Source organism: Salmo salar, chromosome 09 (genome assembly GCF_965601325.2).
Source record: "Salmo salar chromosome 09, fSalSal1, whole genome shotgun sequence".
NCBI lineage: Eukaryota > Metazoa > Chordata > Actinopteri > Salmoniformes > Salmonidae > Salmo > Salmo salar.
This window is the reverse complement of record NC_138299.1, coordinates 70939568-70958651: the sequence shown is the minus strand read 5'-3', so window position 1 is coordinate 70958651 and position 19084 is coordinate 70939568. Positions and strand designations below refer to the sequence as shown.

The 19084-nt window shown below is 42.1% G+C and overlaps 1 protein-coding gene across 2 annotated transcripts in view; it reads right to left on the bottom strand.

The window, feature by feature from the left end:
• Positions 1–19084, bottom strand: part of LOC106611637 (polycomb group RING finger protein 3) — a 49698-nt gene that overhangs the window by 18197 nt on the left and 12417 nt on the right. For both annotated transcript variants that reach the window (XM_045723883.2, XM_014212048.3), the window contains 6 exons: positions 9386–9489; positions 8950–9067; positions 8292–8388; positions 5007–5062; positions 4533–4643; positions 458–549 (listed from right to left, as the gene is read on the bottom strand). In XM_045723883.2, coding sequence (XP_045579839.1) covers positions 458–549; positions 4533–4643; positions 5007–5062; positions 8292–8388; positions 8950–9067; positions 9386–9400 — 489 coding nt within the window. In that variant the 5' untranslated portion in view covers positions 9401–9489. The remainder of the gene's footprint in view (positions 1–457; positions 550–4532; positions 4644–5006; positions 5063–8291; positions 8389–8949; positions 9068–9385; positions 9490–19084) is intronic.

Genomic DNA, 19084 nt, shown 5'->3' with positions numbered 1-19084 from the left:
GGCCTACCATGTGGTGAACTGGTCATTACAAAATAGTTCACCTAAATCAAATCAAATCCAAATCAAATTTTATTGGTCACATACACATGGTTAGCAGATGTTATTGCGAGTGTAGCGAAATGCTTGTGCTTCTAGTTCCGACAGTGCAGCAATATCTAACATGTAATCTAACCATTCCACAACTACCCAATACACACAAATCTAAGTAAAGGAATGGAATAAGAATATATACATATAAATATATGGATGAGCAATGACAGAGGCAAAATGTAATAGATGGTATAAAATACATTCCCCTATAACCAAGGATAATGTTTATGAGTTTCCACTTGAGCAGACAAAGCGTGGGGCTCGTAATTTAATGGCACCCGGACAGAGGAAATGAAAGATGAGCTCAGGGATGACTCCTTCCTGTCCTGCAGGAAATGAAGGCGGCGTGTGGTGGATGTCCACCTACCTGCTCGTCGCTGCGGTGATAATCATTCTCCTCCTCCTCCGGTTTCTCCTCCGCTGTTTCCTTATTTGCCGTGTCCTCCGTTTTCACCTCACCTGTTGTCAACCAATGAGAGAAGTGACAGATAGTGGTCAAAGAAAGCCTAATAAGACTTTATTTTAGTTGCCATCTACTGTATTCATCATTTCAATGTTTTAACACATTAACGAATATTACTTCATACAGCCATGGCTCTACCTAAAATTACCAGACAATTATGAGTGAATGACAAGAGTGGATCACTCGGAGTGTGTTCAACCTTTAATCTAGTCGACTGGACATAATTTACTTTCATACCTGCTCTCTTTATTAGCTAAACACAAGCAATGCTCATCTGATGGCAAGAAACAGGGCATGCTTTTTTCCTAATGAACCAAATGGCCTGTATCCACTCAACCGTAGAATTACATTTATTAGGAATTTACGTGGCCCAAAGCGTCAAGCAGTTTACTTGATTTGTCCACCGTCTGAGCACGGTCATCCAAATCAGGGGGCCTTTTAATGAAGGCAAACTGATCTTTTGCCTCTGTGATTGCAGGGGGATAAAATCAAACCTCTTCTCTGGTTTAATTGGCCTTGGGGAACCATTTGAGCAAAGATGGAGGAATAGGGAAATTGAGATGGAGAGAGGCCATTATAAAGTAAGGGCCGATGGTCACTGGCAAGAGGAAGAGAGAAATAAGGCTTCTCCACACAGCGAAATAGCTAAGCTGAGGAAAATAGGCTTGGAGCGGTGAGAGGGAGGCTAGCTCCTGTTAAATAAACCTGTTGGCTCCGGATGTTTGGTTCACTGTGATGGAAAAGACCTTGGGAGAGAGGGCCTGGAGAATCTCCCAATACCCTGAGTTTTCAATTCCGTCCCGGCGAAGCGAGGGGCCATTATCTGAGCTCAGTTGATTAGGTAGCCCCTTGTTTGTAGACAAACATTTTCTCCCTCTCTATGATTGGCGATGGGACTGGGGCCCAACCATCTTCTATTGTTCTCCCATTTGCTCTCCGCAGTACATCCCAAAGGGGATTGACAGTGAGGCTTGAGAGCACTCTTGTACTGGCCCGAGCTAATCTCAAGAGTAAGCAGAGTGATTACTGTTCAAGTGAGGCCAAATTGGTTATGATACACCTTCAGCCAACCTGAAAATAACTCAATGACACTAAGTATAAGGTAGACTTTGTTTCCATTTTGGAACAATTCTAGGAATAAGACACTGATATTATCAAGTCTTACAAACAAGAAACTAGTGGGCTAATCTGAGCACTATATGTCACAGAACATTTTCTTTTTCATTAGCTTCTACATAGCATACAGCTTTGTTCACCATTGAAAAACCCCTCACAGAGGACATTGTCATAAAGAGCTGGCATGTAAAATACTAATGTGATTCTTCACATAAGTGGGTCTTTATGGAGACTTTGGCATTAATGCACACTGAGTGTACAAAACAAAGAAGGATTTTTAAGCCTTGAGACAATTGAGACATGGATTGTGTATGTGTGCCATTCAGAGCGTGAAAGCGCAAGACAAAAGATTGAAGTGCCTTTGAACGGAGTATGGTAGTAGGTGCCAGGCGCACCAGTTTGAGTGTGTCAAGAATTGCAACGGTACTGGGTTTTTCATGCTCAACAGTTTCTCATGTGTATCAAGAATGGTCCACCATCCAAAGGACATCCAGTCAACTTGACACAACTGTGGGAAGCATTGGAGTCAACATGGGCCAAAATCTCTGTGGAATGCTTTCGACAGGGTTGGGCGGTATCGTCATACCGTCCTTCTCTCACCACGGGATTTACAGTATTACCGGTTTAGTACACAAGAGGGCGCAAAAAAACGCAAAAAAAGCCCATTGGGCATCTATTACTAGAATGCTAACAAAATCAGCACAAGTAATAGTGAATTTGCATGGAGGCTGCTAGCTAAATACGCTAACGAGCTCAAACGAAAATAAACAAATTGCAAAGACAGGCAATCCAGTTCATAATGTTATACATATATAGGTAGGAGCTACCGAATGTCATTTTTGGTGAGTTTGAACATTTTCAAGTGAATGTGAACGAGAGACATTATGCAAATGAACAAAGTTTTGAAGCATGCAATACTGGCTCTCCAGCAGCATGTCTACACACTGTGTCTGAGTGGACTGTGAAGTCTGGAGTCGCTAGGGCAACGGGCCTGCCTGCTCTGCTCAGAGAAGAGAGGGGGGAGGAGCAGTCAGGTCGAGAACGGAGGAGAAAAAACATAAGGAAATCAAGAAAGCCTTGGCAAATAACTCATCCAAGGGGCTTTGACTTCTCAAAGAGGACAGAAAGCTTACACAATATGATGCCCCGTCACCTCATTAATCCAGCCACTTGCTTAGATAGCAAGTTAAATTTAAGGGTCGTGTTAACACAAAATTCAGCATTTTTCACAAAGGAAAAAAATATAAAACACATAAATAATTTCTTGCCCCCGTTTTGTGAACACAGATCTAAATGGCTTCTTATTGTAATTTCTGCTCCCCATCAGACTCATTTTGTGCTTCAGTTGCACTTCTAAACTCGAATGAGAATTCACAAAGGGCATTCTATCAGCAGACAGCGATTATTTTCTCCCCGGTACTTTTCTTGGTGTAGCCAGCCTATTTTTCTCTGGTAAAATGCAAGATTAACTTTAAGCAAAACATTAGGAAATGTAGTTGGCAACATTCTTTCTATAGGCCTAAACATTAGAAATATGATGGCCGTGATTCATTTTTGCTCATTTATTTGTGCGGCTGCCAGCCAAATAGCGTTGCACTTCTGTTGCCATCTGATAAAAATGAAGCTATTTTATTTAGAATGTGTTGCACTAATGTATTTTCTGTGAAGGAAAACAATAGTTGCACGTCCCTGATCACACTTGAAGCAACAAAAAAAAACACTGTTGACTTTCAATATAAAACATGACTCGTCAATACACACTCGTCAATCTCCTGTTGTGCTTTTACAAACAAACACGTGACTGGCTCAACTGTGCTGGGGAACTAAGTAAGCTTCATAATGTAAAATAATGTGACAGGTGAAATAAGAAAGCAATCTGCTTTATTTCCTGACGCATTGCACTAGTTGACTGCAGGTATTTACTTAAAACATTGCTACCGATATGAAAATGTTTTGAAAAACGTTTCAAATAAATAGTTTCAACAGTATTGACGGCATTGAAAAACCATCCTGTGGCTATATCCAAACACCCCGGTATACGGTATATACGGTGTCCCGCCCAAGCCTACTTTCGACACCTTGTATAGTCCATGCCCCAACAAATTCAGGCTGTTCTGAGGGCAAAAGGGGTTGCAACTCAATATTAGGAAGGTGTTCCTAATGTTCTGTACACTCAGTGTATAGGAGAGAGAATGAAAGAGAATGAAATAGAATGTTAGAGGTACGAGAGAGAGAGAGAGAGAGAGAGAGGGGACAGAGAGAGGGGGGGGGAACGAGAGATAGAAGTGAAATAGAACATGAGAGAAAGGAATAGACAGAAATAAAATGAGAATGAAAGCCACTTTTTGTGCTCTTGAAGTGAAGGTGATATTATAGAAGCTGTCCATTAGCACACTCATGTCATTCCCCACTCCGGGGTTCGGCTGTCAGGAAATATAGGAGCAGGAGCTGTCGCCTGTTGTTAGCCAACAAGCTCCGCACTATTTCTGTTTTGCTGGGCAGTGAGTGTTGACAAGGGTTCCATTTCTGCCAGGATTCTGTTTAAACGACCTCGTAAGGATGTTAGCCACAGCTCAGCCCAACGGGGGGGCGAGAGCAGTTCCACTTCCATTTGAGCGTTAATTACAAGAAATCAGAAAGGGTATTGAGCGACCAATTAGGCCTGCTCTGTGACGACTCTCTGGGCATGGGTTTACACCTCATTGTCGGGCTGGATCGCAACGCCGCCATGCTTTACAGGCGCCGCCACTTTCACACTCTGATTCGCCTGGGCTGAATCCAGGAAAGAGTTGATACTAAGTAGGGAAAATAGAGGGGGGAAGATGTGTGTGCATAGGCTCTGGCGGGCGAGAGTGGACCGTACCATTGCGCTGAGGATCTAGATGTTGTTTCATGCTGCACAGCTCTCCTTTGATGTCCCCGGGCACTTCCATTCCCAGCTTCTGATAGAAGTCTCTCTGTTTTTTTATCTCCGCTGCAGGAGGGGAAAAAGGGAATGAAAGAGAGAGAGACACAAGGGAGAATTAGGGCCTTGCTTTGGCTGAAGGTAACTGTCACTAGGGCTTCTTTAAATTTGATGGCATACTGTATGGAGTAGGATTTCTCTCATTACAGTCTGTCACATAAATCAATAAAAGTCAAATCCTTCATAGATATTTCAGGGCTATGTGCTTTGGGAGGTTTGTTATTCAGTCATTCAGCCCCAATCTCACTGAAAAAAAAAGATTAAAGGCAAACTGGGGTTGGTTTGGAAATGTATATGGGTAGATTCAAATATTTTTTTTAATATTTTTGGTGAGGGGACAAGGAAGAAGAGAAACCAAAGTGAGACACTTACCCTCTTGTAGTCCCGGCACCAACTTGTAGACAATGTCTTGCATTGTTCGGTCATGGCTAAAGGGGAGAGAGATTTTTAAAAATTACAAATCTGACAATGCTACATTTATTATCACTAATAGCTGATGACATGTTGTACCATGCTTATTCTGTGTCTTGTTTGGAAATTTAGCCATTAATGATAGACATACAGTGGCAAGAAAAAGTATGTGAACCCTTTGGAATTTCGTGGATTTCTGCATAAATTAGTCAAAACATTTGATCTGATCATCTTAGTCACTACAATAGACATACACAGTGTGCTTAAACTAATAACACACAAATTATTGTATTTTTCTTGTATATATCGAATACATAATTTAAACATGCACAGTGTAGGTTGGAAAAAGTATGTGAACCCCTAGGCTAATGACTTCTCCAAAAGCTAATTGGAGTCAGGAGTCAGCTAACCTGGAGTCCAATCAATGAGACGAGATTGGAGATGTTGGTTAGAGCTGCCCTGCCCTATAAAAAACACTCACAAAATGTGAGTTTGCTATTCACAAGAAGCATTGCCTGATGTGAACCATGCCTCAAACTAAAGAGATCTCAGAAGACCTAAAATTAAGAATTGCTGAATTGCATAAAGCTGGAAAGGGTTACAAAAGTATCTCTAAAAGCCTTGATGTTCATCAGTCCACGGTAAGACAAATTGTCTATAAATGGAGAAAATTCAGCACTATTGCTACTCTCCCTAGGAGTGGCCGTCCTGCAAAGATGACTGCAAGAGCACAGTGCAGAATGCTCAACGAGGTTAAGAAGAATCCTAGAGCGTCAGCTAAAGACTTACAGAAATCTCTGGAACATGCTAACATCTCTGTTGACGAGTCTACGATACGTAAAACACTAAACAAGAGTGATGTTAATGGGAGGACACCACGGAAGAAGCCACTGCTGTCCCAAAAAAACATTGCCGCACGTCTGAAGTTCACAAAAGAGCACCGAGATGTTCCATAGCGCTTCTGGCTAAATATTCTGTGGACAGATGAAACTAAATTTGAGTTGTTTGTAAGGAAGGAACACACAACACTATGTGTGGAGAAAAAAAAGTGCAACACACCAACATCAAAACCTCATCCCAAATGTAAAGTATGGTGGAGGGAGCATCATGGTTTGGGGCTGATTTGCTGCCTCAGGGCCTGGGCAGCTTGCTATCATCGACAGAAAAATGAATTCTCAAGTTTATCAAGACATTTTGCAGGAGAATGTAAGGCTATCTGTCCGCCAATTGAAGCTCAACAGAAGTTCGGTGATGCAACAGGAAACGACCCAAAACACAGAAGTAAATCAACAACAGAATGGCTTCAACAGAAGAAAAGAAGCCTTTTGGACTGGCCCAGTCAGAGTCCTGACCTCAACCCGATTTAAAATGCTGTGGCATGACCTCGAGAGCTGTTCACACCAGACATCCTAAGAATATTGCTGAACTGAAACAGTTTTGTAAAGATGAATGGTCCGAAATTCCTCCTGACCGTTGTGCAGGTCTGATCCGCAACTACAGATACACATACTTTTTCCATCCTACACTGTGAATGTTTACACCGTGTGTTCAATAAAGACATGAACATGTATAATTGTTTGTGTGTTATTAGTTTAAGCAGACTGTGTTTGTCTATTGTTGTGACTTAGATGAAGATCAGATAAAAGTTTATGACCAATTCATGCAGGAATCCAAATCATTCCAAAGGGTTCACATACTTTTTCTTGCCACTGTATATACAAAACATACAAACTTCCTTAATGTCAGCAGCACATGCTTCTTGACATTCAGAATTCCCATGTTTACCATATAACAGCATGAATGACATCAAAACACAGCGCATTTGTCCACTACCCAGCTGTGACGCCCACTTTGTACTGCAACACCTGGGCCTGCAGTGTGACTAGCGAAACTCAGTGGGGTGTACTGCACGAGAATCCTGGAAAGACGTGGTGTTTCTTCCATCTGGAGTGAAGGTCATTCTCTCTATCCTATCCACCGCTCAAGACCATAATTAGCAGATTTTCTCACCCCTGAGGCAGGTGAGAGCTGACCACTTACCACTGCGGTAGCCAAACTCTGCTTCGCCCCAAACACAGCGAGCACTGACGCCTTATTGACAGGGCCCTTGATGCACGGGAGTGTGGGGATGGATCGAGGCTCAATTAGCTTTTCGTTTAAATATACCATCTGAAAGATTTCCTAATGCTCGTTGATGATTTTGGCAAATCCTAGTTTACTTATCATGAATCTTTCAAGTTTTATTAGTCTTGAAACACTAAGGATAAGTGTATACAAGCTTATCATAACCCTTAAATGATGTATGACTTGGAATATGGTTCGATTGCTTGTGTTTTCATCTTCTCAGCACCAGGCCGTAGTAGTAGCAGCACTCGTTGTTGGTTTTTATCTCAGCATCTCACACCTAGTTTGAACCTGTTCATTGTTTTATGTTTCAAATTGTTTAAATGTTTTCGTTTGGCACATTTATTCGCTTTTTATTTTCATTTGAACAAACAACTAAGAGGGAAATGAAGAGAGCAGCGCATTTCAAATGTGTTCGAAATTGGTTTTTCCATCAAAATAGGGACATTTTTCTGGCCTGCAAAATGCTTATGACTAAATAGCTGGTAGACATTTAGGCTGGCGAACATCCCCATTGGCTGTACTATTAATGAGACACTACTGCACAAGCCCTCATAGGGCAGATGGACAACAGAGTCCCTTTACTTTGTGTGTGTGTGTTTGGTTTGACTATCCAGAAGTCCTCACAAGGAGGGTAAAAAAAGGAACATTCGAACAGGTGGGGACATTTCACCGGTCCCCACAAGAAAAAAGGCTTTTTTAGGCTTGGGGTTAGGTTTAGGGTTAAGGTTACAATTAGTGTTTGAATTAAGGTTAAGGGTGAGGTTTGGGAGTTATGGTTAAGGTTAGGGTTAGTTTAAAGGTTATGGTTAAGTTTAGGGTTCAGGAAAATAGGACTTTGAATGGGAATCAATTGTTTGGTCCCCACAAGGATAGTAAAACAAACGTGTGTGTGTGTGTGTGTGAGTGCGCACATGCGCATTTAAGCAAATATGCATGTATGTTTTTATTTGATTCGAATATTCATGTTGTTTAGTTTTCCCCTTCTGCTCCCCTCTCCTTCGACGGTATTGTTTTTGGACAGTGCTGCTGCCCCGTAGTGGTGGCTCTCTGTTCTGCACACTGATGAAACAACTGCGCTGGTAAGGGGAATGTGGTTTGATGTCCAGGCTGCCTACACACCCGATGTACTGCAGTGGGTGGCTCTGGTGAATGACAATCCTGCACGTGGGACAGGTGTTGTTCTCCTCCAGGTACTTCACTAGACAGCTTCTGCAGACTGGAAGACACAGAGAGAGAGAGAGAGAGAGAGAGACATGTCAATCACACGATAAGCAATATGGGTTCTTGTTCTATCTTTTATGTTGTAAAAAAAAAAAGTGTTGCTTTTTTGAGAGACCAGCCTCGCTACGATGTGTCCGATAGCTATCCAGACATGATGTGAGTCTCTCTGTTTAATCTCTGAGGGGGGTGTGAGAGAAAGTCATTTCCACCTGAGGATTGCGATTTAAGCTCTCCACTCTACATTGACATTTGGTCAACTAGGACTTTCCACATATGGTACAATGGCGCCCTCTAGGGCATGACTGACCGATTACATTACTTGCGCTGCTGCTGATATTTACTCAGACTTCTCTATCTCTAGTACAACTAGGCCTACGTTGTGGGGGAGGGTTGCTTGATTGTTGTGATAATTGAACTTTAATGAGACAACAAAAATATCTATTGCTGTATGAAGCCACATGCACGAAGCCCTCATAAAGATACATGATCAGTGTTAATATGTGAATGATGTGTGTCGGTGTATGAGTGCATGCTTGTGTCATCAGCAGGCACTCACAGGTGTGTAAGCACTCTGTGACAGTAGTGGCGTCTATCAGGTACCCCTCGCACAGGCGACAAGTGATGTGGGCGTTGATGTCCCACAGCTTGATCTTCCTGGTTAGCATCTCGGGGTTCTGGGGAGAAGGAGGACAAACAATTCGATTCATTCTGTTTTGTGCATTTTGCACATTCTAAGGGTAACCTCTCAATTCACTTTTGACAAAAGAATACAGGATAAAGACACATGCCAACTGTCCAACTCATTGGTTTCAAGGTTATGCAGAGTACCTTTTAGCTTAGTATAGAGAGAGAGAGAGAGTGACAGACAGACAGACAGACAGACAGACAGACAGACAGACAGACAGACAGGCAGGCAGGCAGGCAGGCAGGCAGGCAGGCAGGCAGGCAAAGACATAAAATTCTATTCATGGTGGATGCTTGTTTTGGCATACCCCTAATGACGCCATGTGTTGACTGAGGATGATTTGGCAGCCACGTCTCTTCCTGCAGGCACGCAGTGGTGTTAACTCCTCATCATGGATGCCCTCTCATGTGGCTAAAGGGAGAACACAGATAACAACATAGTCAGAATGAATTGTGCTCTACAGCAGTGGTGGCTCCCCAAAGTTCCTTGTGCCATGATGAACCAACAAAGATCCTCCAGATGAATAAAACAGTGTTTCTAGCCCAGGGTCCTCCAACCCTTATCCTGGAGAGCAGTGTTACAGGTGTGGAACAAAAGCCTGCACACACCCAGTAGCTCTCCAGGACAGGAGTTGGAGAGGCTTTTCTAGCCTCAGCATAATCATGAACTAACCTAAAACCAGACAAATGTTGCAGAACAGAATAAATCTGTCTGATCTCAGGCTTATATTGAACCGCAAACTCTTAGGAGTAGGCTGTGACCCACCATTCTTTGAGACACTGCTCTGCAGAACTCAAATAAAACTGGGAAGTGCTGACTGCACATGCCATTGCTACTGTAAAAAGTGCATTCGTATCTGAAACAACATTTACACAATGAGACCATTGTATGGAGTGGAGATGTCCCTGAATTAATGTAACAAAATAAGAACCAGAGACATATTTAAAGTAACTTTACATCCACCAAAGCCTTAAAAAAAATAAACAAGAAAAAGTGGTGTCCCCACATGACTCAAGGAATGACGTACTGCAGTACTTAGTCAATCCATTAGACATAGGCCTAGAGATTCATTACTCGTCCGAGGCAGACCGCTTTGAGTTGTGAGCTCGAAAAACCTCTTCGACTTGGCTCCCACTACTCCCACCACTTTTTTTGGGGGGGGGGGGGGGGGGGGCCTCTTGATCCTAAATGTGCATTCTCTTTCACTCTTGTCTTGGACAATAAGAGTCTTTTTGTCTGCTCATCAGATCATGAAAATAGCCCACTTACTCCATTGAGATGAGTGAAGAAGAGCCGCTGAGGATGTATTAGAATGCAGCATTAGAATGCAGCATGAGCTGTTTGGGTTCAAACCTGAGCTGCATACAAAATCATGTATCAGAGTTGTTGTAACAGTTGCCACACTGTCGAGTTGAACAAGTGCATTCAGTTGCAGAGCACTTGCAAGTGCGTTGACAGGACGCGTTTACCTGCCTTATAGAAAAGTTTGTGGTCATACGCACATCCTTAAAAACATAAATGCTGGGCTAATAAAAGAATACTAGTACAGAACAAGGCCGCACACTGTTAAAGCTCCCAATTCACCGCTTTATTGACGGCGTTTCGATCCGAAACGGATCTTCGTCAGGTCAAACACACTGAGTGTTCAAATCCCAGAATATACACATTTCACCTCACATGACCGTTGCGGACATGACGCATGGTGGGTGCAAAAAAAAAGCCTTATCAACATGACCCAGTGTTGTAACCCTGTGAAATAAATACCAAAGGATATTTACGTGCAAATAGGTGCAGTTTCATAATGCAAGTGCTAAGTGCAATTAGTCCAACATTTTGTTAAGTTGCAGAATTGCATTTGGAATAAAAGAGTACTTAGCCCTATTTTTTTTTAACCTTAGTCTGTACCTGCGGCCAAAGGGGGGGAGCTGGAATTCAGGGTGGAGCGGTTGGGAAGAGACAACCGCTATTTTATTCGCCTTCTGGACGGCTCTGCCCAGGTAGAGAGATGACAGTTTTTGCCGTTGTCCCGCAAGTCCTGACTATCTTGCCCAACCTATTTTTCTGTGCAACCGTGATATTCCCAAACCAGCAGGTCAAGCAGTAGGACAGAATGCTCTCAACGAATGATTTACAAAAGAGAACCATGATGGTTAGATCAACATTAAAAAAAGTGCAGTTTCCGTAGGAAATACAGTCTCTGTTGGCCCTTCTTAAAAATAGCGTCAGTACACTGATCCCAGGACAGCTTGTCGTCAATGACTAGGCCAAGGTATTTGAACTCCTCCACTATTTCAATGGGCACACCTTTTATCAGTGATGGTGTGTGAATTGTAGTGTTCCTTCGAAAGTCAATCACCATGTCCATTGTTTTTTATGTATTTCATTTCAGATGGGATGACTTGCAGAGACAACTGAACAAGAGTGCTTCATTAATGAATGTGCAACAATTCAAAGTAGCTAAGATGTTAAACTGTCATAATCAAGATGACAACTTTTCCATTACAATATAAGAAGGTAATGAAGGTTTGGTTCCAAACACCTGCAGGTTTCTGACGAAGGAACAGTCATTCAACACGACACAGGATGACTCAGTGCATCACATTGACACACCAATGGCAAGGCACTCTAGCCAATCCAGACAGTCTAGATGACATGTTTGTCCAAACTGGTCTGCATGAACTAAGCCTATAACTATTGTCCTCCTTAATGCACATGCAATGTGATTGATGCTGGAACTGGTACTCTGTATCCTCTGAAATTAGTGTTGAGCTATGGTGTTTTAAGTTGCTCTTTTCAATTCAGAATATTTACGGTGTATCGGAGGTGCTAATGAATAAAGCTGTTCCTCTCGGGACGTCACATCATTGTGAAAACAAAAACGTGAACATCCTGAGTGAAATGTTTTTATTTTTTTGCAGATCATGAATCTGAGAACGTTGATCTTTTATGACAAAACATCACAAAACTGGAACTATAATTCCTCTTGGATCACTAAGATTAAGATCTGTAGTTATAGTGCCTTCAGAAAGTATTCAACCCCTTGACTTATTCCACATTTTGTTGTGTTACAGCCTGAATTTTATTTCCCTCTCACACATCTACACACACTACACCATAATGGCAAAGTGAAAACATGTTTATAGAATTTTTTGCAAATTTATTGGAAATTAAATATAAAAATATCTTATTTACATAAGTATTCACAACCCTGAGTCAATACATCTGGGTAAGCATCTAAGAGCTTTGCACAATATTAAATATATATAAATCTGTCAAGTTGGTTGTTGATCATTACTAGACAGGCATTTTCAAGTCTTGCCATAGATTTCCAAGCAGATTTAAGTCAAAACTGTAACCAGGCCACTCAGGCCATTCAATGTCGTCTTGGTAAGCAACTCTGGTGTATATCTGGCCTTGCGTTTTAGGTTATTGTCCTACTGAAAGATGAATTTGTCTCCCAGTGTCTGTTGGAAAGCAGACCGAACCAGGTTTTCCTCTAGGATTTTTCCAGTGCTTAGCTCTATCCTGTTTCTTTTTATCCCCCCCAAAAATCCCTAGTCCTTGTCAATGACAAGCATACCCATAACATGATGCAGCCACCACCATGCTTGAAAATATGAAGGGTGGTAGTCAGTGATGTGTTGGAAGGACATTTCAGCTTTAATTTTTGATTAATTTGTTTAAAAAAAATTGAAAAACATAATTCCACTTTGACATTATGAGGTATTGTGTGTTTGCCAGTGACACAAAATCTCAATTTAATCCATTTAAAATTCTGGCTTTAACAGAATGTGGGAAAAAATCAAGGGGTGTGAATACTTTCTGAAGGCACTGTATCTATTTCATATTTATTGTTATGTTTATTGATCAGATATTATGCATTTTACCACAATTTCCACAACTACCAATTAAAACATTCTCATTACCATAATAGTTTTCAATGTCCCAAAAAGTAATAAACAAATCAATTGCTAATATGTTTTGACATTGCTCAACAAATGAAAAGGCCTGAGTTAAGCATAACACTGAAAACAAATACATTTAAAATGTAATTGAACATATATATTTGTAATTTCTCATTACTGCAACACATAACCTTTCTGAATTTATTTTTTTGTCATAATTACTTGTGTATACAAGGCGGGACGAGCACGCCCCATTTTCAGCGACTGGGCTGTAGTGGAGCAGGTTGAGAGCTTCAAGTTCCTTGGTGTCCACATCAACAATCAACAACAAACTATTATGGTCCAACAAAACCAAGATGGTCGTGAAGAGGGCACGACAATACCTATTCCCCCTCAGGAGACTGAAAAAAATTGGCATGGGTCCTCAGATCCTCAAAAAGTTCTACAGCTGCACCATCGAGAGCATCCTGACTGGTTGCATCACGGACTGGTATGGAAACTGCTCAGCATCTGACGGCAAAGTACTACAGAGGGTAGAGCGTACGGCCCATTACATCACTGGGGCAAAGCTTCCTGCCATCCAGGACCTCTATACCAGGCGGTGTCAGAAAGTGGCCCTAAAAATTGCCAAAGACTCCAGCCACGCTAATCATAGACTGTTCTCTCTGCTACTGCACGGCAAGCGGTACCAGAGCGACAAGTCTAGGTCAAAAGGCTTCTTAACAGCTTCTACCCCCAAGCCATAAGACTGCTGAACAACTAATAAAATGGTTACCCTGACTATTTGCATTGACCTCCCCTTTTTTTACGCTGCTGCTACTCAATGTTTATGATCTATTATCCATTATCCATGGCTATTCTTTAAAAGTGCCTTCCTCACCATCTTAAATAAGCATGCCCCACTCAAAAAAAATTGAACTAGGAATAGATATAGTCCTTGATTCACTCCAGACCTGTCTGCCCTTGACCAGCACAAAAACATCCTGTGGCGTTCTGCATTAGCATCGAATAGCCCCCGTGATATGTAACTTTTCAGGGATGTTAGGAACAAATATACACAGGCAGTTAGAAAAGCTAAGGCTATCTTTTTCAAACAGAAATTTGCATCCTGTAGTACTAACTCAAAAAAGTTCTGGGACACTGTAAAGTCAATGGAGAATAAGAGCACCTCCTCCCAGCTGCCCACTGCTCTGAGGCTAGGAAACACTTTTACCACCGATAAATCCACTATAATTGAGAATTTCAATAAGCATTTCTCTACGGCTGGCCATGCTTTCCACCTGGCTACCCCTACCCAGGTCAACTGCCCGGCACCCTCCATAGCAACCCGCCAAAGCCCCCACCATTTCTCCTTCACCCAAATCCAGATAGCTGATGTTCTGAAAGAGCTGCAAAATCTGGACCCATACAAATCAGCCGGGCTAGACAATCTGGACCCTCTCTTTCTAAAGTTATCTGCCGAAATTGTTGCAACCCCTATTACTAGCCTGTTCAACCTGTCTTTCGTATCGTCTGAGATTCCCACAGATTGGAAAGCTGCCGCGGTCATCCCCCTCTTCAAAGGGGGTGACACTCTAGACCCAAACTGCTACAGACCTATATCTATCCTACCCTGTCTTTCTAAGGTCTTCGAAAGCCAAGTTAACAAACAGATTACCGACCATTTCGAATCCCACCGTACCTTCTCCGCTATGCAGTCTGGTTTCAGAGCTGGTCATGGGTGCACCTCAGCCACGCTCAAGGTCCTAAACGACATCATAACCGCCATCGATAAGAGACATTACTGTGCAGCCGTATTCATCGACCTGGCCAAGGCTTTCAACCCTGTCAATCACCACATTCTTATTGGCAGACTCGACAGCCTTGGTTTCTCAAATGATTGCCTCGCCTGGTTTACCAACTACTTCTCTGATAGAGTTCAGTGTGTCAAATCGGAGGGCCTGTTGTCCGGACCTCTGGCAGTCTCTATGGGTGTGCCACAGGGTTCAATTCTCGGGCCGATTCTCTTCTCTGTATACATCAATGATGTTGCTCTTGCTGCTGGTGATTCTCTGATCCACCTCTACGCAGACGACACCATTCTGTATACTTCTGGCCCCTCTTTGGACACTGTGTTAACCTGTTATGGATAGGGGGCAGTATTTTCACGGCCGGATAAAAAACGTACCCGATTTAATCTGATTATTACTCCTGCCCAGAAACGAGAATATGCATATCATTATTAGCTTTGGATAGAAAACACTCCAAAGTTTCTAAAACTGTTTGAATGGTGTCTGTGAGTATAACAGAACTCATTTGGCAGGCCAAAACCTGAGAAGATTCTGTACAGGAAGTACCCTGTCTGACCATTTCTTGGCCTTCTTGATCATCTCTATCCAAAACAGGGGATCTCTGCTGTAACGTGACACTTCCTACGGCTCCCATAGGCTCTCAGAAGGCGGCAAAAAGCTGAATGGTGGCTTTGCAGGCCCTGGCTGAAAAACACTAGAACATTTAGATAGTGGTCGATCAGAGAACAGAGACTGGAGGCGCGTGCACGAGGCGACACCATGTTTTTATTCTTTCGTCTTTGAACGAAAACAACGACTCCCGGTCGGAATATTATTGCTTTTTTACGAGAAAAATAGCATAAAAATTGATTTTAAACAGCGGTTGACATGCTTCGAAGTACGGTAATGGAATATTTAGAATTTCTTTGTCACGAAACGCATCGGGCGCGTAACCCTTCGTCACCCTTGGATAGTGTCTTGAACGCACGAACAAAACGCCGCTATTTGGATATAACTATGGATTATTTGGAACCAAACCAACATTTGTTATTGAAGTAGAAGTCCTGGGAGTGCATTCTGACGAAGAACAGGTAAGGTAATGCAATTTTTCTTATAGTAAATCTGAGTTTGGTGAGGGTCAAACTTGGTGGGTGTCAAAATAGCTAGCCTGTGATGGCGAGCTATCTACTCAGAATATTGCAAAATGTGCTTTCACCGAAAAGCTATTTTAAAATTGGACACCTCGATTGCATAAAGGAGTTCTGTATCTATAATTCTTAAAATAATTGTTATGTTTTTTGTGAACGTTTAATCGTGAGTAATTTAGTACATTCACCGGAAGTGTTCGGTGGGAATGCTAGTTCTGAACATCACATGCTAATGTATAAAGCTGTTTTTTGATATAAATATGAACTTGATTGAACAAAACATGCATGTATTGTATAACATAATGTCCTAGGCGTGTCATCTGATGAAGATCATCAAAGGTTAGTGCTGCATTTAGCTGTGGTTTTGTTTTTTGTGACATTATATGCTAGCTTGAAAAATGGGTGTCTGATTATTTCTGGCTGGGTACTCTGCTGACATAATCTAATGTTTTGCTTTCGCTGTAAAGCCTTTTTGAAATCGGACAGTGTGGTTAGATAAAGGAGAGTCTTGTCTTTAAAATGGTGTAAAATAGTCATATGTTTGAAAAATTGAAGTTTTTGTATTTTTGAGGAATTTGTAATTCGCGCCACGCCTATCATTGGATATTGGAGCAGGTGTTCCGCTAGCGGAACGTCTAGATGTAAGATTAAGTAACCTCCAGACGAGCTTCAATACCATATAACTCTCCTTCCGTGGCCTCCAACTGCTCTTAAACGCAGGTAAAACTAAATGCATGCTATTCAATCGATCACTGCCCGCACCTGCTCGCCCGTCCAGCATCACTACTCTGGATGGCTCTGACTTACAATACGTGGACAACTACAAATACCTGGGTGTCTGGTTAGACTGTAAACTCTCCTTCCAGACTCACATTAAGCATCTCCAATCCAAAATTAAATCTAGAATCGGCTTCCTATATCGCAACAAACCATCCTTCACTCATGCTGCCAAACACACCCTCGTAAAACTGACCATCCTACCGATCCTCGACTTCGGTGATGTCATCTATAAAATAGCCTCCAACACTCTACTCAACAAACTGGATGCAGTCTATCACAGTGCCATCTGTTTTGTCACCAAAGCCCCATACACTACCCACCATTGCGACCTGTACGCTCTCGTTGGTTGGCCCTCGCTTCATACTCATCGCCAAACCCACTGGCTACAGGTTATCTACAAGTCTCTGCTAGGTAAAGCCCCGCCTTATCTCAGCTCACTGGTTACCATAGCAGCACCCACTCGTAGCATGCGCTCCAGCAGGTATATCTCACTGGTCACCCCCAAAGCCAATTCCTCCTTTGGCCGCCTTTCTTTCCAGTTCTCTGCTGCCAATGACTGGAACGAACTGCAAAGATCACTGAAGCTGGAGACTCTTACCTCCCTCACTAGCTTTAAGCACCAGCTGTCAGAGCAGCTCACAGATCACTGTACCTGTACATAGCCCATCTGTAAACAGCCCATCTATCTACCTACCTCATCCCCATACTGTATTTATTTATTTATCTTGCTCCTTTGCACCCCAGTATCTCTACTTGCACATTCATCTTCTGCACATCTACCATTCCAGTGTTTAATTGCTATATTGTAATTACTTCGCCACCATGGCCTATTTATTGCCTTAACTTACCTCATATGCACTCACTGTATATAGACTTTTGGTTTTCTTTTGTTCTACTGTATTATTGACTGTATGTTTTGCTTATTCCATGTGTAACTCTGTGTTGTTGTATGTGTCAAATTGCTATGCTTTATCTTGGCCAGGTCGCAGTTGCAAATGAGAACTTGTTCTCAACTAGCCTACCTGGTTAAATAAAGGTGAAATAAATCAAAATAAATCTATGCATAGTCACTTTACACCTATCTACATGTACAGTACCAGTCAAAAGGTTGGACACACCTACTCATTCACGGGTTTTTCTTTATTTTTACTATTGTTTGTAGAATAATAGTGAAGACATAAGAACTATGAACTAACACATGGAATCATATAGTAACCAAAAAGTGTTAAACAAATCAAAATATATTTTAGATTTTAGATTCTTCAAAGTAGCCACCCTTTGCTTTGATGACAGCTTTGCACACTCTTGGCATTCTCTCAACCGGCTTCATGAGGTAGTCACCTGTAATGTGTTTCAATGAACAGTTGTGACTTGTTAAATGTTCATTTGTGGAATTTCAATCCTTCATAATGCATTTGAGACAATCAGTTGTGTTGTGATAGCCCTATGTGATCAAATACCAAGTCCATATTATGGCAATAACAGCTCAAATATACCAAGAGAAACAACAGTCCATCATTACTTTAAGACATGAAGGTCAGTTAACTTGGAAAATGTCAAGAACTTTGAAAGTTTCTTCAAGTGCAATCGCAAAAACCATCAAGCGCCATGATGAAAGTGGCTCTCATGAGGACCGCCACAGGAAAGGAAGACCCAGAGTTACCTTTGCTGCAGAGTATAAGTACATTCGAGTTAACTGCACCTCAGATTGCAGCCCAAATAAATGCTTCACAGAGTTCAAGTAACAGACATATCTCAACATCAACTGTTCAGAGGAGACTGCGTGAATCAGACCTTCATGGTCGAATTGCTGCAAAGAAACCACTACTGAAGGGCGCCAATAAGAAGATGAAACTTGCTTGGGCCAAGAAGCACGAGCAATGGATATTAGACCGGTGGAATTCTGTCATTTGTTCTGATGAGTCCAAATTTGTAACGCCCTGGCCATAGAGAGGGGTTTTTGTTCTTTATTTTGGTTAGGCCAGGGTGTTACATTGGGTGGGCGTTCTATCTTCTGTTTCTATGTTTTTGTATTTCTTTGTTTTGGGCCGTGTGTGGCTCCCAATCAGGCACAGCTGACGTTCGTTGTTGTTGATTGGGAGTCACACATAAGTGCATGTTTTTCCGTTGGGGTTTTGTGGGTAATTGTATCTGTCATTGTGTTTCACCTGACAGGACTGTTTGGCTGTCAGTTTCTTATTTTGTTGTTGTATAGTGTTCCGTTTAAGAATTAAATATGATGAACACTAACTCCGCTGCGTTTTGGTCCACTCTCTCTTCAGACAGCCGTTACAAAATTTGAGATTTTTGGTTCCAACTGCCGTGTCTTTGTGAGACGCAGAGTAGGTGAATGGATGATCTCGGCATGTGTGGTTCTCACCGTGAAGCATGGAGGAGGAGGTGT